This window comes from Ornithorhynchus anatinus, chromosome 4 (assembly GCF_004115215.2).
Source record: "Ornithorhynchus anatinus isolate Pmale09 chromosome 4, mOrnAna1.pri.v4, whole genome shotgun sequence".
Lineage (NCBI taxonomy): Eukaryota > Metazoa > Chordata > Mammalia > Monotremata > Ornithorhynchidae > Ornithorhynchus > Ornithorhynchus anatinus.
Genome location: NC_041731.1, coordinates 113,747,514 through 113,766,515, shown reverse-complemented (window position 1 = coordinate 113,766,515; position 19,002 = coordinate 113,747,514). Strand labels below are relative to the sequence as shown.

Here is a 19,002-nt window from a genome sequence, read left to right as displayed (position 1 = left end):
TGGACACCTCATTACCAGAAGAAATAGGGTAATAAATAATATATACAAATGAGCACAGTGCTGAGGGGAGGGGAAGGGGGAAGAGGAGAGGGTGGGCGGAGGGGAGGGGGAGCAGAGGGAAACAGGGGCTCAGTCCGGGAAGGCTTCCTGGAGGAGGTGAGCTTAATTGAGCATTTACAATGTGCCCTTACTAAGAGCTCGGGAGAGAACAATACAACGGAGTTGGTAGACGTGTTCCCTGCTCACCACAGACATACAGTCTTAGAAATTTACAGGGGGAGATTATTCCATTCAATTACCGGGTCTGTTTACTCTCAAAAACATCTGTGCTCTCGAAATGCCCGATCAGACACTTCGTCAGTGGGATGGAGTGGAATGAGCACCGGTCTTGGGAATCTATTTATTTTGTTAATGAGGTGTATATCCCTTTGATTCTATTTACTGCTATTGTTTTTGTCCATCTGTCTCCCCCGATTAATAATGATAATGTTGGTATTTGTTAAGCGCTTAACAAATACCAACATCATTATTATTATTATTATTATTATTATGTGCAGAGCACTGTTCTAAGCGCTGGGGGAGATACAGGTTCATCAGGTTGTCCCACGTGAGGCTCACAGTTAATCCCCATTTTACAGATGAGGTAACTGAGGCACAGAGAAGTCAAGTGACTTGCCCATAGTCACACAACTGTCAAGTGGCAGAGCCGGGATTCAAACCCATGACCTAAGCTCGGGTTCTTTCCATTGAGCCACGCTGCTTCTCTAGACTGTGAGCCCGTCAGTCGGCAGGGACTGTCTCTATCTGTTGCCGAATTGTACATTCCAAGGGCTCAGTACAGTGCTCTGCACATAGTAAGCGCTCAAGAAATACTATTGAATGAATGAATGAATAAATAAATCAGGATACCCTGAGCACTGCCCTGAAATCAAGAGGCCTAGGTACTAGGTGCCTGCTGGGTGACCCTGGGCAGAGAAGCAGCATGGCTCAGTGGAAAGAGCACAGGATTGGGAGTCAGAGGTCATGGGTTCGAATCCCGGCTCTGCCACTTGTCAGCTGTGTGACTGTGGGCAAGTCATTTCACTTCTTTGGGCCTCAGTGACTTTATCTATAAAATGGGGATGAAGACTGGGAGCCCCACATGGGACACCCTGATGACCCTGTATTCATTCATTCATTCAATAGTATTTACTGAGCGCTTACTCTGTGCAGAACACTGTACTAAGCACTCGGACTGTACAAATCGGCAACAGATAGAGACAGTCCCTGCCCTTTGACGGGCTTACGGTCTAATCGGGGGAGACGGACAGACGAGAACAATGGCAATAAATAGAATCTAGGGGAAGAACATCTCATAAAAACAATGACAAATAAATAGAATCGGGGTGATGTACATCTCATTAAACGAAATAAATAGGGTGATGAAGATATATACAGTCGAGCGGATGAGTACAGTGCTGAGGGGGTGGGACGGGAGAGGGGGAGGAGCAGAGGGAAAGGGGGGAAAGGAGGGTTTAGCTGAGGAGAGGTGAAGGGGGGGTGGTAGAGGGAGTAGAGGGAGAAGGGGAGCTCAGTCTGGGAAGGCCTCTTGGAGGAGGTGAGCTTTAAGTAGGGATTCGAAGAGGGGAAGAGAATCAGTTTGGCGGAGGTGAGGAGGGAGGGCATTCCGGGACCGCGGGAGGACGTGGCCCGGGGGTCGACGGCGGGATAGGCGAGGACGGGGGACAATGAGGAGGTGGGTGGCAGAGGAGTGGAGCCTATGGGGTGGGCAGTAGAAAGAGAGAAGGGAGGAGAGGTAGGAGGGGTCAAGGTGATGGAGAGCCCTGAAGCCTAGATTGAGGAGTTTTTGTTTGGAGCGGAGGTCGATAGGCAACCATTGGAGGTGTTTAAGAAGGGGAATGACATGCCCAGATCGTTTCTGCGGGAAGATGAGCCGGGCAGCAGAGTGAAGAATAGACCGGAGCGGGGCGAGAGAGGAGGAAGGGAGGTCAGAGAGAAGGCTGACACGGTAGTCTAGCCGGGATATAACGAGAGCCCGTAATAGTAAGGTAGCCGTTTGGGTGGAGAGGAAAGGGCGGATCTTGGCGATATTGTAGAGGTGAAACCGGCAGGTCTTGGTAAGGGATAGGATGTGTGGGGTGAACGAGAGGGACGAGTCAAAGATGACAACCAGGTTGCGGGCCTGAGAGACGGGAAGGACGGTCGTGCCGTCCACGGTGATAGGGAAGTCTGGGAAAGGACCGGGCTTGGGAGGGAAGATATGGCCCTCAGTGCTTAGAACAGTGCTCTGCACATAGTAAGCGCTTAAACACCAACATTGTTATTCTTATTCTCACTGTTTCTAACCCCCCCCTCCACCAAAGGCGCTTAGTACGGCGCTCTGCGGAGAGTCAGAGCTCACTAAACATGATTGACTAATCCCCTCCACCACCCGCCGGGCCCCGGTAAGGTGCCGGGGCCTAATGGAGGCCGAATTCAGGCCACGACGTTCCTCCCCCTGTTGACCTCGGGTTGGGCGGCTACTACGGAGGCCTGGCCCCACTCACCGGAGGGAGGCCCGGCTGGGAAGGCCCGCCGATGACATGGACGGATGGGTGGGTGGATGGAAGGATGGACGGACGGATGGATGGAAGAATGGAAGGTTGGTTGGATGGAAGCATGGATGGAAGGAAGGATGGATGCTGCTCGGTTGCCATGGAAACCGGAGGATGCTCCGAAGGCCGGGCTGGGTGGGACCCGGTGACGTCATCGGGCAGGTGGGCGGAGCGAGGGCAGATGGCTAGCGAAGCCCGGGTTGGGGAGCCAGAGGTCACGGGTTCGAATCCCGGCTCTGCCACTCGTCAGCCACCCGGGATTCGCTTCCCTTCTCTGGGCCTCAGTGACTCAACTGTAAAATGGGCAGGAAGACCGGGAGCCCCACGTGGGGCAACCTGATCACCTTGCATCTACCCCAGCGCTTAGAACAGCGCTCGGCACCTACTAGGTGCTTAACAGATACCAACGTCGTTATGGTTGTCGTTAGGAGGCTCGGTGGCGTCAGCGGGGCTGTGGGCGCGGCCCTTTCGGGGGCGGGGGGGCGGGGGGCGGGCATAGTGACGTCACGGGGGTACGGGCGGGGCTGGCTCCGGGTGACGTCACCGATGCTGTGCGGGTACCGTGACGTCATCGGAGAGGTGGGCGGGGACGAGGTCGCGGGCGGGGAAACTTGAGGTTGTCAGGGGAAACGTAGTGGCCTGAATTAATAATGGTAATAATAATGAGGTTGGTATTTGTTAAGCGCTTCCTAGGTGCAGAGCACAGAGCTGGGGGGGGCGGGGGAGGGGGAGATACAGGGTCATCCAGTTGTCCCACGGGGGGCTCCCAGTTTTAATCCCCATTTTCCGGAGGAGGGCACTGAGGCCCAGCGAAGTGAAGCGACTTGCCCCCAGTCCCACGGCGGGCCAGGGGCAGAGCCGGGATTCGAACCCAGGACCTCGGACTCCCCAGCCGGGCCTCTTTCCACGCAGCCCAGCCGCACTTCGCTCGGGCAGCTTGGCGGTGCCCGGGACGGGACGGGACGGGGATTAATCAGTCAGGTTGAGTGAGTGCTGACTCTGTGCAGAGCGCTCAACTAACGCCTCGGCAGGTGCTTAGTGACAGCGAGACGAGGAGGAGCGCTTAGTACGGCGCTCGGCCCAGGGTAAAGCGCTCATTCCAGCCCCCTGAATAATAACAACAGAATAACGACATCCCTCGGTTAAGCGCCGGCTCTGGGCCGAGCCCCGTTCTAAGCGCTGGAGAGGAGGCAGGGTGATCAGGTTGTCCCCCGTGAGGCTCACCGGCTGCAGCCCCATTTTCCAGAGGAGGTCACTGAGGCCCTCCAGAGAAGGGAAGTGACTTTTCCACTGCCGCACAGCTGACAAGCGGCCGAGCGGGATTGGAACTCCTGACCTGTGACTCCCAAGCCCATGTTCTGGGGGGAAGCAGCGTGGCTCAGTGGCAGGAGCCTGGGCTTGGGAGTCAGAGGTCATGGGTTCCAATTCCGCCTCCGCCACTTGTCAGCTGGGTGACTGTGGGCGAGTCACTTAATGTGGGTATTTGTTAAGCGCTTACTATGTGCCGAGCACTGTTCTAAGCGCTGGGGGGGACACAGGGGAATCAGGTGGTCCCACGTGGGGCTCACAGTCTTCATCCCCATTTTACAGAGGAGGGAACTGAGGCCCAGAGAAGTGAAGTGACTCGCCCACAGTCACCCAGCCGACAAGTGGCAGAGCCGGGATTCGAACTCATGACCTCTGACTCCAAAGCCCGTGCTCTTTCCACTGAGCCACTCTGCTTCTCCATTCGAACCCATGACCTCGGACTCCCCAGCCCGGGCTCTTTCCCTTCACGACAACGTGGGCATGTGTTCAGCGCTCACTAGGTGCAGAGCGCTGTTCTCAGCGCTGGGCTAAGAAGAATAGTAGTAATAATAACGTTGGTATTTGTCAAGTGAGCCCCGTTCTAAGCGCTGGCTGGGGGGAGAACCAGGGTGATGGGGTTGTCCCGCGTGAGGCTCCCCGGCTGCAGCCCCATTTTCCAGACGAGGTCAGTGAGGCCCAGAGGGGGGGGATTCGAACCTATGACCTCTGAGTCCCCAAGCTCAGTGGGCGGGGCCGTGGGGGGGGGCGGGGCGGGGCGCGCGGCCGTTGAAGGGGGGGCGGGGCGCGCGGCGGGGCCGGGGGAGGGGGGGCGGGGCCTTCGGGGCGCGCGGCGGGGCGCGCGGCCGTCGGGGGGCGGGGCCTTCGGGGCGCGCGACGGGGGGCGGGGCCGTGGGGGGGCGGAACCTGGGGGCGGGGCCTTTGGGGCGCGCGGCGGGGGGCGGGGCCGTGGGGGCGGAGCCTGAGGGGCGGGGGCTTTGGGGCGCGCGGCGGGGGGCGGGGCCGTGGGGGGGGCGGAGCCTGAGGGGCGGGGCCTTTGGGGCGCGCGGCGGGGGGCGGGGCCGTGGGGGGCGCGCGTCGGTGACGTCACGGTGGGGCGGTGGGGGGGGGGCCATGGCGGGGCGGGGGCGTCTGGCGCGTTTTTCCCGGCTCAGAGGTAACGGGCGGGGGAAGGGCTCGGGGCCGGTGGGGGGCGGGGGTCAGAGGTCCTGGGTTCTAATCCCGCCCCCTCCCACCTCCCTCCCCCTGCGACCGTCACTTGGCCTCCGGGGCCTCGGGCCCCTCGTCTGCAAGAGGAGGGTGAAGCCTGGGAGCCCCCGGGCCGCCGCCGCCGCCGCCGCCCTTAACAAATACCCCCCTTATTGGGTCCTGGGTTCGAATTCCTGGCCCGCCACGTGTCAGCTGTCTGACCGTGGGCAAGTCCCTTCACTTCTCTGGGCTTCAGTGACCTCCTCTGGAAAATGGGGATGAAGCCTGGGAGCCTCCCGTGGGACAACCCCATCACCTTGGATCTCCCCCAGGGCTTAGTACAGTGCTTGGCACATAGTCAGCGCTTAAACAATGCCATAATTATTATTATTATTGTTATCAGTGTGCCCCCCCCGTGGGACATCCTCATTACTTTGGGGCTTTGGAGTCAGGGCTCATGAGTTCGAATCCCGGCTCTGCCACTTGTCGGCTGTGTGACTGTGGGCAAGTCACTTCACTTCTCTGTGCCTCCGTTCCCTCATCTGTAAAATGGGATTAAGACTGTGAGCCCCACGTGGGACAAGCTGATTCCCCTATGTCTACCCCAGCGCTTAGAACAGTGCTCGGCACATAGTAAGCGCTTAACAAATACCAACATTATTATTATTATTATTATTACTTTGGATCGACCCCAGCCCTTAGAACAGTACTTGGAGCATAGTCAGCACTTAACCAATACTATAATAATTAGTATTATCATTATTATCAGTGTGCCCCCCGTGGGACATCCTCATTACTTTGGATCGACCCCAGCGCCTAGTACAGTGCTTGGAGCATAGTAAGCACTTAACAAATCCTATATTATTATGGCTATCGGTGTGCCCCCCCCATGGGACATCCTCATTACTTTGGATCGACCCCAGCGCTTAGTACAGTGCTTGGAGCATAGTAAGCACTTAACAAATACTATAATTATTATTATTCTTATTAGTGTGCCCCCCACGGGACATCCTCATTACTTTGGATCGACCTCAGCCCTTCGTACAGTGCTTGGCACATAGTAAATGCTCAACAAATACTATAATTATTATTATTATTCTTACTAGTGTGCCCCCCGTGGGACATCCTCACTACTTTGCATCGACCCCAGCGCTCAGTACAGTGCTTGGCCACAGTAAGCACTTAACAAATACTATAATTTATTATTATCATTCTTATTAGCGTGGGCCCGGGAGGACCCTCCTCCCCCACCCTGCCAGCTTTCCTTTGCCACGGCTTGTGTTTTCTCCCGCTGCTGGTTTCTGAGAAGGCCTCGCCTTCCCTCCGCCATCTCGCTCCTGGACCCCGTCCAATCCGGCTTCCTTCCCGTCCCCTCCACCGAAACCGCCCTCTCAAAGGTCACCCGTGACCTCTTTCTTGCCGAATCCCATGGCTCCTCCCTCCATCCTCCTCCTCCTCCACCTCTCAGCGGCCTTTGACACTGTGGACCATCCCCTCCTCCTCCACACCTTGTCTCACCTTGGCTCCGCGGACTCCATCCTCTCCTGGTTCCCCTCTTATCTCTCTGGACGCTCATCCTCCGTCTCCTCGGACCGGACAATCGGGCAACAGATAGAGACAATTCATTAATAATGTTGGTATTTGTTAAGCGCTTACTATGTGCCGAGCACTGTTCTAAGTGCTGGGGGAGATACAGGGTAATCAGGTTGTCCCACGTGAGGCTCGCAGTTAATCCCCATTTTACAGATGAGGGAACTGAGGCACAGAAGTGAAGTGACTTGCCCACAGTCACACAGCTGACAAGTGGCGGAGCCGGGAGTCGAACTCATGACCTCTGACTCCGAAGCCCAGGCTCTTTTCCACTGAGCTGCTTCACATCCTTAATAAAATAGAGTAATAAATAATATATACACATGTGCACAAGTGCTGTGGGGAGGGGAAGATGGAAGAGCAGAGGAAAGGAGTAGGGGGAATGGGGAGGGGAGGAGGAGCAGAGGGAAAGGGGCGGCTCAGTCTGGGAAGGCCTCCTGGAGGAGGTGAGCTCTCAGTAGGGCTTGGAAGAGGGGAAGAGAGTTAGTTTGGCGGATGTGAGAAGGGAGGGCATTCCAGGACAGCCGGACCCCCGTCTCACATAGGTACATATTCTATTTATTTTATTAACGAGGTGTATATACCTCTAATTATATTTGTATTGATGCTGATGATGCCTGTCCCCTTGTTTTGCTGTCTGTCTCCCCCCTTTTAGACTTTGAGCCCGTTATTGGGTAGGGATTGTCTCTGTTACCGAATTGTACTCTCCGAGTGGTTAGGACAGTGTTCTGCACGTGGCGCCCCATAAATACACTTGAATGAATGGGGCTCACAGTCTCCATCCTCATTTTACACGTGAGGTAACCGAGGCACCGAGAAGTGAAGCGCCTTGCCCGAGGTCACGCAGCAGAAAAGTGAGATGGATGAGAAGCAGCGTGGCTCAGTGGAAAGAGCCCGGGCTTGGGAGTCAGAGGTCATGGATCGAATCCCAGCTCTGCCACTTATCAGCTGTGTGACTGTGGGCAAGTTACTTGACTTCTCGGTGCCTCAGTTACCTCATCTGTAAAATGGGGATGAAGACTGTGAGCCTCACGTGGGCCAACCTGATGACCCTGTATCTACCCCAGCGCTTAGAACAGTGCTCTGCACATAGTAAGCGCTTAACAAATACTTTTTTTTATCATTTATTATTTTTATTATTATGAAATGACCAGTAGCTCATCAAGGATTACCTCCAAGTCGGACACACCGAAAATAGAAAACTGCTGTATTACCACCATTAACACCTGTGTGTTGTAGTGTAAACCAAAATAATTAGGTATTAAGCACTTACTACGTGCCAGGCGCTGTACTAAGGGCTGGGGTGGTTGCAAGCAAATCGGGTTGGACACAGTCCCCGTCCCACCCGGGGCCCACAGTCTCAATCCCCATTTTACAGACGAGCTGAGGCCCAGAGAAGGGAAGTGACCCGCCCGAGGTCACCCGCAGCGGATAAGTGACGGAGACGGGATTAGAACCTGTGACCTTCTGACTCCCCTGCCCGTGCTCTGTCCACTAAGCCAAGTAAAAAGCGTGGTGATAGTGGCCGAGATTCATTTTAAAAGCAGCGCTGGAAATAATCCTTGCAGGATTTTCTTCCGTTTGTGGTCAGAAACCAAGGCTTAACCGTCCGGAGTGAAAAAGGGCAGTGATTTATTTTAGCATCCAAGAAACAGAAGGTCTAGCTGTCCACCAACGGCTCCGCTTGTTGCCTTTCTCGTGACTAGAATCTTGTGTGAATGTCAGAAAACGGATCCTCTTTTTCTAGAACCTGGTCTGCACCCGGCTCAAGTCCTGAAAGCCTTGTGTTGGTGAAACTCTCCGGAGAGTAACAAACAGGTGCCGCACGTAATAATTCCGGCACCGAAGGGCCGGATCCCTAGGTGGCCGGAGAGCGACCGCTTTTCCCCTGGTCGGCCAACTCGGAATGGCTGTCATCTGGGAAAATGGATTTTTTTTTTAAGGCATGAGCTTCATTTCTGTGTGCCGCTCTCCTCATCTCCTTGAAAGATTGAAATAAAAGCCTGTGACGAGTCAAAGATCCGTCTCTTAATCAAGAGACGTTATACGTTCGGTGCCTCCACAGTTAATCCCTTTCATCTCGGGGACCCGTTCTGTGGCGGGAGCCGAGGGAGCTGTTTAAAAGTAAAGTTTGTGCTCCAGCCTTATTAAAACGGCCTTGATGCTAACTCGCCCCTCATTACGGATACCCGGTTGGTTCCCAGCTGAAGGGATGCCCCCAGAAATTCGTCAGCGCATCTGGTTTATGGATTTCTCCTTTTTTCCGCCTAGGAAAAACCGTGAAACCGGGAGAATTCTGGGACGCCGTGGTAATAACCGCCGCTGACGAGAAACAGGAATCCGCTTACCAGCAACAGCTGGCCTCAAAGCTAAAAAGAAAGGAACTTCCCTTAGGTGTTCATTATCACGTTTTCGCCGATCCCGCCGGAACCAAGATCGGTGGGTATTTCCGCCCCAGTTTAGCGCCTCTGAGTTTGGTGCGGGCCGATCGTCGGGAAGAGCCGTCCGCCCGCTTTCCAGATCCTTTCCTCTGTAATTAACGGCTTCTCAGCTAAGTCAATTTAAAGATTCGGCCGGCGGATGGTTCAGGATGCTTTCTGTAACATGACCCATTTCCAGCCAGGTAGAGAGTTGGCATTCTTAGAGTCGGGCTCCTTGGAGGGACAGATTTCCAGAGGGTAATTTAAAATGGAATTGTGTTTAAATCACAGGACGTTTTAACGGCAGCAAGGGCTTATATTCTTTCGGTTAACGTGGAAGATGCTCTTTAGGGCCTCGTCAACCAAGCCATTAGGATTTTTTCCAAATCCCCTCAGAACCCCTAGTGTGAATTTGCGGCATATTTTGGAGCGGTTTAAACTAAGCCAGTAGATCAGTAAAAATGCATTTTGGGCACCCCGGGAACTTATAATAATAATGTTGGTATTTGTTAAGCGCTTACTATGTGCAGAGCACTGGTCTAAGCGCTGGGGTAGATACAGGGTAATCAGTTTGTCCCACGTGAGGCTCACAGTCTTCATCCCCATTTTACAGACGAGGTAACCGAGGCCCAGAGAAGTGAAGTGACTAGCCCACAGTCACACAGCTGACAAGTGTCAGAGTCGGGATTCGAACCCATGACCTCTGACTCCCAAGTCTTGGCTCTTTCCCCTGAGCTATGCTGCTTCTCTAAAACGTCAAGGAGCATAGTGTGGAAGCTGAAGTGCTAAGATCTACCCAGATCCCTGGAAACCTCCTGTGGAAATCTTATTCCGTGTCAGTTCAGCGTCATTTCCCTATGGCAAATAGAATGGGCAATAACGGCTATTTTGAGCCCAGGTCTTCGCGGACCTTAACACAAGAACTTATTTATGACATGACTGGTTTCCAACCACCCAACTGCAGCTTTGCCGACTGCCCTTCCTTGCTGCAGTGGTTTGCTCACCGTACGAAAATAAATTTTGGCTTTTGGTGTATCGATGGTGCTAAAAATCCATGTGGCAGGCCTCAACAAATACACTTGTCTGCTTGTTAACGGTGAATGAGGGGAAAAAAATAAGCCAGCTGCCTTAATTCTGTCGGCAATTGCAAAGCAATAGCGGGAGATGGAGAGGGATTGAATAATAATAATATAATTATGGTAATCAGGCCTCAGAAACAGGCAGAAATCAACGGATGCCATAAATTTGGTTGCGTGTACCTGCTCAGGACTGATTCTTGAGATTGTGTGACGTTTGATGTCCTTCGTCCACTTTTCGTTTTCTCACATCACTCACACACAAATCATTGTTCACCAACTAGCCTGTGTTTTTGTGTGTCATTTTTTTTAGAGGAGCAATTTGGCAGTGGTACATTTGGCTTCCCGGCTTTCAGCGTGGCTCAGTGGATCGAGCGGGGGATTGGGAGTCAGAGGTCAAAAGTTCGAATCCCCGCTCTGCCACTTGTCAGCTGTGTGACTGTGGGCAAGTCACTTCACATCTCTGTGCCTCAGTTCCTTCATCTGTAAAATGTGTAAAATTTGACTGTGAGCCTTACGTGGGACAACCTGATGACCCAGTATCTACCCCAACGCTTAGAACAGTGCTTGGCACATAGTAAACGCTTAACAAATGCCAACATTATTATATGTTAGGTATCGATGTAATCAATTCAAAAGACGTTTTTCAAAAACACTAAAACTTCTTTAATGGGGAATCTAATGAATAAAAATGGAAAATAAGGGTCTAATATTGAGAAACTTTGTAAATGTGCATCTATTTAGAATATTGTACTATATTTCACATCTCATATTGCATGTTTTCTGGAACTGCTCTTTACAGTTTTAGTTTGTGGCTCTTAGTTGTTTTTTTTTTTGTTGGGGGGGTGCTTTGTGGAAAACACAAAAGCGAATTACTTCCTCTAGATGCTTAACTAATTAAAATATCCACGTTTTTAGAATTGAAGGCACGTTCATATTGCTGTGAGAAAGGCTCCTGAATGTTTTTCTTAGTCTTTAAAACATGTAAAAGTTATTTGAAAGCATCTGGTTTGTATTTGGGGGGGTGTTTTTAAAAACCACTCATGCTGGGGCTTTTTATATGATCTTTCTGAGCAGTTAGAGCTGAGAACCATTAACTTGAAAATCACGATACTACAACCGCCTTTCTGTTGAAAGTTTAAATGTAAAGTTCCATTAACTGATTTTGCATCTGATGTACATTTGAATATTTTTTAGGAAACGGAGGAGCAACACTCTGTGCCCTTCAGCGTTTGGAGGAACTGCATAGGGATAAATGGAATTGTTTCACCATCCTGTTAATTCACTCTGGTAAACTCCTACTTTTACTAATTTATGTTTTCCTATGACTGTGTCGCCTTTGATACTGTGGGGATTTCTTTCTTTCCCCCCCCAACCCCTTGGGGAAATTTTTGTCTTAATCCTTGAGATTGTTCCCCTTTGTAAACAAACATTTCATTTTTTTCCTTTGTTGTTTTTTTTTATTTTGAAGACAGCATAATGTGGCTTTTGGAGTTAGTGTTCTTAAAATTGCAGATCACATATTTTCTCATAAATGTTTTGTTAGAAATTGCTTCTGATATGAAAATTATGTTCTTATAGTTATACTCGTCAAAAAATGCACACAAATTTAGTGATTTTTTTTTTTGGAGGGGTGGAACCGCTGTCAAATTGGAATTAGTAAAGTAAATTTAATTTGGGTGGGACCGAGTTGAGGTCCTAACCACAAGATTAAAAATCAGAAATCATCATTCCACTCTAAAGTAAAAAAACACTCCTCATGTTACCTTAAATCAGGGTAGATGAGTTCTAAAATTCATTTTCTACTCCCAGTGGGGTTTTAACTTTAAATGATAATGATAATAATTGTGTATTAAATGATTACTCTGTGCAAAGCATTGGAATAAGGTCCAGAGTAGAGACAAGGTAATCGGGTTAGACACAGTCCCTCTCCTCTCTGCGGCCCGCGGTCTACGCTGGGGTAAGAGCAGGTATTGAATTCACATTTTCAAATTGAAGAAATCAATCATGTTCATTCATTCATTCATTCAGTCGTATTTATTGAGTGTTTAGCCTGCGCAGAGCACTGTACTAAGCGCTTGGAAAGTAGAATTCAGCAACAGAGAAGCAGTGTGGCTCAGTGGAAAGAGCACGGGCTTGGGTTCGAATCCCGGCTTGTCAGCTCTATGACTGTGGGCAAGTCATTTAACTTCTCTGTGCCTCAGTTACCTCATCTGTAAAATGGGGATGAAGACTGTGAGTCTCATGTGGGACAATCTGATTACCCTGTGTCTACCCCAACGCTCAGAACAGTTGTCTGCACATAGTAAGTGCTTAACAAATACCAACATTATTATAAAATACCAACAAATAGAGACAGTCCCTGCCCACAAGGGGCTCACAGTGGGAGATGAGCACTCACTCTGTGTAGGGCGCTGTATTAAGTGCTTGGGAAAGGGTCATCCAGCAGAGTTGGTAGAGACGTGATCCCTGGCCACAAGGAGCTTATAATCTATGGAGAGCATTCAACACAGAGAGGAGGGCGGATAGGGGAAATGTAGGGCGTAGTCTGGGAAGGCCTCTTGGAGGAGATGTGATTTTAGGAAGGTTTTAAAGTTGGGAGAGTGGTGGGTATGTGGTGGGGAGAGAAGGGGTGACCGGGCCTGAAGGAGAACGGGGACGGGGGACCGGGAGCGGGATAGATGAGATCGAGGTACAGAGAGAGTAGCTGGGTGTTAGAGGAGGATAGCCTGCAGGTTGGGTTGGATTAGGATAGGCTCAGTGGAAAGATCCCGGCTGGGGAGTCAGAGGTCATGGGTTCGGATCCCGGCTCTGCCACTCACTCGTCAGCTGTGTGACTGTGGGCAAGTCACTTCACTTCTCTGGGCCTCAGTTCCCTCATCTGTCAAATGGGGATTAACTGTGAGCCTCACGTGGGACAACCTGATGACCCCGTTTCTCCCCCAGCGCTTAGAACAGTGCTCTGCACATAGTAAGCACTTAAATACCAACATTATTGTTATTAAACCCTTACTCTGTGCAAAGCACTGTTCTCAGCCGAGTTAGGAGACCGCCGGTGGAGTGCTTTAAAGCCAGTGGTAAGGAGCTTCTGTTTGAGGCAGAGGTGGGCGGGCAGCCATGACAGGTTTTTAGGAGTGGGGAGCTATGGCCTGAAAGTGTTTTTGGAAAAATGATCCGGTCAGCTGATGAAGTATGGACCGGAGAGGGGACTGGACGGAGGCAGGGAGGTCGGCGAGGAGACTGACGCAGTAGTCAGCATGGGAACTATGAGCATTTGGATAAGTGTGGTAGAAATTTGGAGAGGAAAGGGCAGGTTCTAGAGATTTCGTGACAGTAAAAGTGACAGGATTTAGTGGCAAATTGAATAGGTGGCTTTAATGTGAGAGATGAGTCAAAGATAACATCAAGGTTGTGGGCTGGGGAGAAAGGGAGGATGGTAGTGCCGTATACAGTGATAGGAAAGTCGTGGGGAGGACAGGGTCTGGCTAGAAAGATGAGTTTCTGTTATGGACAGGTTTGAGGTCTCAGCAGGACGTCGATCAATCAGTGGTATCGAGTGCTCACTCTGTGCGGAGCACTGTACTAGTTGCCAGGGGGACATCAGAACAGAGGTGGTAAATAGGTTCTCTGCCTACCACGAGGTTACAGTCTGGAGGGGGACACCAACGTTAATATAAATAATCTGTAATCTCGAATTTATAAATAGGTGTCTAAGTGTTGTGAGGCAGAGGGAAGGGCGAATACCACATGCCCCAAGCTCACAGATCTAAGTGCAGGTTGGGGTGTTCTGAAAGCAGAAGGAAAGATGAGACTATTGAGATTAAGTTAATTAAAGCTTTTTTCTTTTTCTGGGATTTAAGTGCTTACTATGTATTCAGCACAGTTGTAAGCGCTAGGCTAGATACAAGTTAATGTGAGACCTGATTATGTCGTATCTACCCCAGCACTTATTTAAGTAGTCCAATGCTCTGCGTACAATAAATGCTCAGAAAATACCATCGATTGATCATCGGAGATCGGATTAGCTTTAGTGGTTATATTTCCACTCAAAATAAGAAGCGTGATGGCTTTAATGTTTTTTATTATCCGTAACAAAACTATCACTGACAGTAATAGTGTCAATAACAAAAAATAGCGATATTTAGGTAGCTCTGTAATAGAATAATTCATTCAATCGTATTTATTGGGCACTTACCGTGTGCAGAGCCCCATACTAAGAGCTTGGGAAGTATAATTAGGCAATATACAAAAGAAACATAGGACGTACTCCCTGCACTCAAGAACAGTACACTCTGAGAGAGGTAAAACAGTGAGAGTAGGTGAAAACAAGCCTGGAAGAATTAGTAAATACATAAGGAGATTGACTTAAATCATGTCCGTGGTGACTGAAAGGATTGCATTACTAGGAAACTAGGTAATCTGTCACAGAGGAGTAGCTTTTTGGAAGGAATTTAAAGGTTGAAGAAGGACAGGGTTGAACATTCATTCATTCATTCATTCAATAGTATTTATTGAGCGCTTACTATGTGCAGAGCACTGTACTAAGCGCTTGGACTGTACAAATCGGCAACAGATAGAGACAGTCCCTGCCCATTGACGGCCTTACAGTCTAATTGGGGGAGGCAGTCAGACAAAAACAATAGCTATAAATAGAATGAAGGGGATGAACATCTCATTAAAACAATAGCAATAAATAGAATCGAGGTGATGTACATCTCATTCACAAAATAAATAGGGTAATGAAAATATATACTGTTGAGCGGACGAGTACAGTGCTGAGGGGAAGGGAAGGGAGAGGGGGAGGAGCAGAGGGAAAGGGGGAAAAAGAGGGCTTGGCTCAGGGGAAGTGAAGCGGAGGCTAGGGATAGACCAAGCTCCTTTTGGACAGGGATCGTGTCTACCCTTCTGTCATGGTGTACTCGCCCAGCAGAGTGGTCAATAAATGCCATGTGATTGATCGATGGACAAGAGATTGTAGTAATAATAATAATAATGGTGGTATTTGTTAAGCACTTACTCTCTGCAAAGCACTGTTCTAAGCGCTGGGGGATACAAGATGATCAGGTTTTCCCACCTGGGGCTCACAGTTTTAATCCCCATTTAACTGATGAGGGAACTGAGGCACAGAGAAATGAAATGACTTGCCCAAAGTCACACAGCTGGCAAATGGCGGAGCCGGGATTAGAACCCATGACCTCTGGCTCCCAAGCCCGGGCTCTTTCCACTGAGCCATGCTGCTTAAAGGATAGGTAGGTGATCTGTTTGGGAGAAGCCATTTGTTGCTAGGCACGATTGTGCCGGCTTTTGGACAACCTGTGAAACCCAAATCAAAACTTTCGGTGTATGTGGAGTAAAGAAGAACTTTGGTGTCTTTGAGGAGTGTTTTTCCCCAGTTGGTATGTATAGAAAGGTGATTTGTGTACATTTACCTTGTTGATAATTGTGTAGATAATTGTAGATATTGCAGATAATCGTGTAGATTACACAATGGATAATTGTGTAGATTTACCTCATCTGTAAAGTGGGGATTAAGACTGTGAGCCCCACGGGGGACAATCCGGTTACCTCGTATCTACCCCAGCGCTTAGAACAGTGCTTGGCACATAGTAAGCGTTTCACAAATGCTATCGTTATTAAAACAGAGCTCCTTATCTTTCCACCCAAACCCTGTCCTCTCCCTGACTTTCCCATCACTGTAGGGAGCACCACCACCCTTCCCGTCTCACAGACCTGTAACCTTGGCATTATCCTTGACTCCTCTCTCTCATTCACCAAATCCCGTCAGTCCCACCCTGACAGAAGGGCTAAAATCCGCCCTTTCCTCTCCTTCCAAACCACTACCACGTTAATACAATCACTCATCCTGTCCCGCCTGGATTACTGCATCAGCCTCCTTGCGGATCTTCCAACCACCTGTCTCTCCCCACTCCAGTCCATATTTCACTGCTGCCCGCATCATTTTTCTACAGAAACATTCAGGACATGTCACCTCGCTCCTGAAAATCTACCGTGGTTGCCCATCCACCACCTCCGCATCAAACAAAACCTCCTCACCGTTGGCTTTAAAGCCGTCCATCACCTTGCCCCCTCCTACCTCACCTACCTTCTCTCCTTCTACAACCCAACCCACACACTTCATTCCTCCGGTGCTGCTAACTTTGTCACTGTGCCCCGATCTCTCCTGTCTCGCCGCCGACCCCTGGCCCACATCCTGCCTCTGCTCTCGAACGCCCTCCCTCCTCAAATCTGCCAGACAATTCCTCTCCCCCTGCATCAAAGCCTTATTGAAGGCCCATCTCCTCCAAGAGGCCTTCCCGGACTAAGCCCCGCTTTTCCTCCTCTCCCACTCCCTCCTGAGTTGCCCTGACTTGCTCCCCTTGCTGTCCCCCAAAATTTCCAGCCCAGAGCACTTAGGTATATATCCGTAATTTCATTTTCTTGCATTGATGTCTGTCTCCCCGCCTATAGACTGTGAGCTCCCTGGGGACAGGGAATGTCTCTGTTTATTGGCGTACTCTCCCAAATGCTTTGTACAGTGCTCTGCACGCAGCCGCCGGCGTGCTTGCTTGGTGACTGATTGGATGGACGGGAAGGGGTGAGAGTTGAACCTGTAACCAGCTTGCTTTGTTCGTTTAATTTCTCTAGGACAGTCCTTGAAACTTGGAGTGAAAATTCCTTTTTAAATGATTACATTTTTACAGCATTTTTCGATCTGTTCATTTTAGGTGGTTATAGTCAACGCCTTCCAAATGCAAGTGCCTTGGGAAAGATTTTCACAGCTTTGCCTCTTGGCGACCCGATATTTCAGATGTTGGAACTAAAATTAGCCATGTACATTGACTTTCCGGCCCACATGAATCCCGGAATTCTGGTTACCTGCGCAGATGACATTGAACTTTATGACACTGGGAAAACAGAGTTCATTAAGTTCGATAAACCTGGCTTTACCGCGTTAGCCCATCCTTCCGATTTAGGAATAGGTACATCCCATGGGGTGTTTGTGTTAGAGCACTCTGATGTTTCAGAATATGCCGACCTCGAATATCAAATCTGTAATCTTTACCTCCATAAGCCTACAGTCGAAGAGATGCATCGGTCTCGTGCTGTGTACGGCAAGAGATACGTTCCCCAGGGAGAGGCTTCAGCGTACTCTCGCTTATCCGATGACTTATTCAGTGAGTACGTGTTCACAGATAGCCTGTATTATATGGATCATGCTTCAGCCAAAAAGCTGTTGGCCTTTTATCAAGGGCTGGGTACCCTTAACTGTGAAATAGATGCGTACGGTGACTTTCTACAGGCTCTAGGGCCCAAAGCGACCATCGATTACACCAGAGACGCGTCGAACGTCACAAAAGAAGACCCCGAGTTGGTAGGAATGAGAGAGAAAATATTTCTCCTCCTCAAAGGAACGCCACTCAACGTCGTCGTCCTCCGTAACTCCAAATTTTATCACATTGGAACCACTCTAGAGTATTTACATTATTTGACTTGCAGCAGCCTGAAATCCGAGCTTGGCTTACTGTCAGAAGCTTTCAGCATCGTTCCGGCGAAATCAGGATGCGTCTCCCCGAAACCGTGTATAATTCAGAGCATTCTTGATTCAAGCAGTTCTGTGGCCCGGGGCTCAGTTGTGGAATATTCTAGGCTGGGGCCAAATGTTTCCATAGGAGAACAGAGCCTCATCAGTGGGGTTTGCATTTTAGATAAAATGGAACTGCCCTCAAATGCTTTTGTGTGTTCGTTAAGCCTAAAACTCAGCGAGCGCGTAACGTTTGCCACGATGGCGTGCGGGGTGAGAGACGACCCGAAAAAGAGTGTGAAAGGGCTCTCAGATCTGCAGTCGCTTCAGTTTTTTGGAGTCGGTTTTCCAGACTGTTTAGCGCTCTGGAACCTGCAGATTACGGAAGAACGGTTCTCTGGTGATAAAACGAGTTTATGGACTGCCCGGATTTTCCCAGTGTGTTCTTCTCTGAGTGATTCCGTAGCCATGTCTCTAAGAATGCTCAGAGCTGTGACGAGCAAGAAGTCTTTCCCACTGAGCGGCTACAAGCTTCTGTCGATGGAAGAAATGCTTATCTACAAAGATGTAGAAGACATGTTGAAATTCAGGGAGCAAATTTATGAAGAAATCACTGGGCAGAGAGAGCAGTCTGGTTTGTGAAAGTTTCATTATTTGTAATTTTCTTCCATTCAGTGTAAGGATGATCGTCGAGAACCTCTAGGTCGCATGTATTTTTTGATGGTGTCACCAAAGCGGAAAGAATGAAAGTACATTAGTGTCGTTACTGTAGCATGACACTAATAATGTAAAAGTAGAGATAAATCCTTCACTCGATGAGGGCCTCAATTAAATATTTCAGTTCTAAAAGTTCAGAAAGCAACATATTAGACTGTTCCTGTTTTGGGAATTTTCTTTGGATGTGGATCAGGGATTGTGGGTAGTTCACTGGTGGTTTTCACTGAAACACCTAGCTCTGTGACTTGGCATACCATATTCATTCAATCAATCATATTTACTGAGTGCTCACTGTGTGCAGAGCACTGCACTAAGCGCTTGTGAAAGTACAATACAGCAGGAAAGAGAAACAGTCCCTTCCCACCATGGAGTTCTTTGTATCCGTGTTCATGGTTTCACTTGGGAAAATAGTTAAGGGTCTTAGACCATTATTTTGTCTAAAGAATGCTAAGGTATTTGTCTCAAGTTTAAGTGAGGGAGAGGTGAAATGAAGACACTTTGGAGTTAAATATAACTCTACTCCATCCTAAACCGCCTCAACCGGTCAACTGCCTCTGACACCATGGACCACCCCCTTTTCTTGGAAATGT

At 49.6% G+C, this 19,002-nt stretch overlaps 2 protein-coding genes across 2 annotated transcripts in view; one reads left to right on the top strand and one right to left on the bottom strand.

The window, feature by feature from the left end:
* The window catches only part of LRRIQ3 (leucine rich repeats and IQ motif containing 3), a 103,801-nt gene extending 101,081 nt beyond the window's left edge, over positions 1-2,720 (bottom strand). The window contains exon 1 of the mRNA XM_029063547.1: positions 2,547-2,720. Within this exon, the coding sequence (XP_028919380.1) occupies positions 2,547-2,696 (150 nt within the window). The 5' untranslated portion in view covers positions 2,697-2,720. The remainder of the gene's footprint in view (positions 1-2,546) is intronic.
* Positions 2,721-5,008: 2,288 nt separating this feature from the next.
* FPGT (fucose-1-phosphate guanylyltransferase) lies at positions 5,009-18,557 on the top strand. Its single transcript, XM_029062875.1, has 4 exons — positions 5,009-5,055; positions 8,949-9,116; positions 11,371-11,463; positions 16,899-18,557. The coding sequence occupies exons 1-4, from the start codon at positions 5,013-5,015 to the stop codon at positions 18,335-18,337; spliced, it is 1,743 nt and encodes a 580-aa protein (XP_028918708.1). The 5' UTR covers positions 5,009-5,012; the 3' UTR covers positions 18,338-18,557.
* The last annotated feature ends 445 nt before the right edge of the window (positions 18,558-19,002 follow it).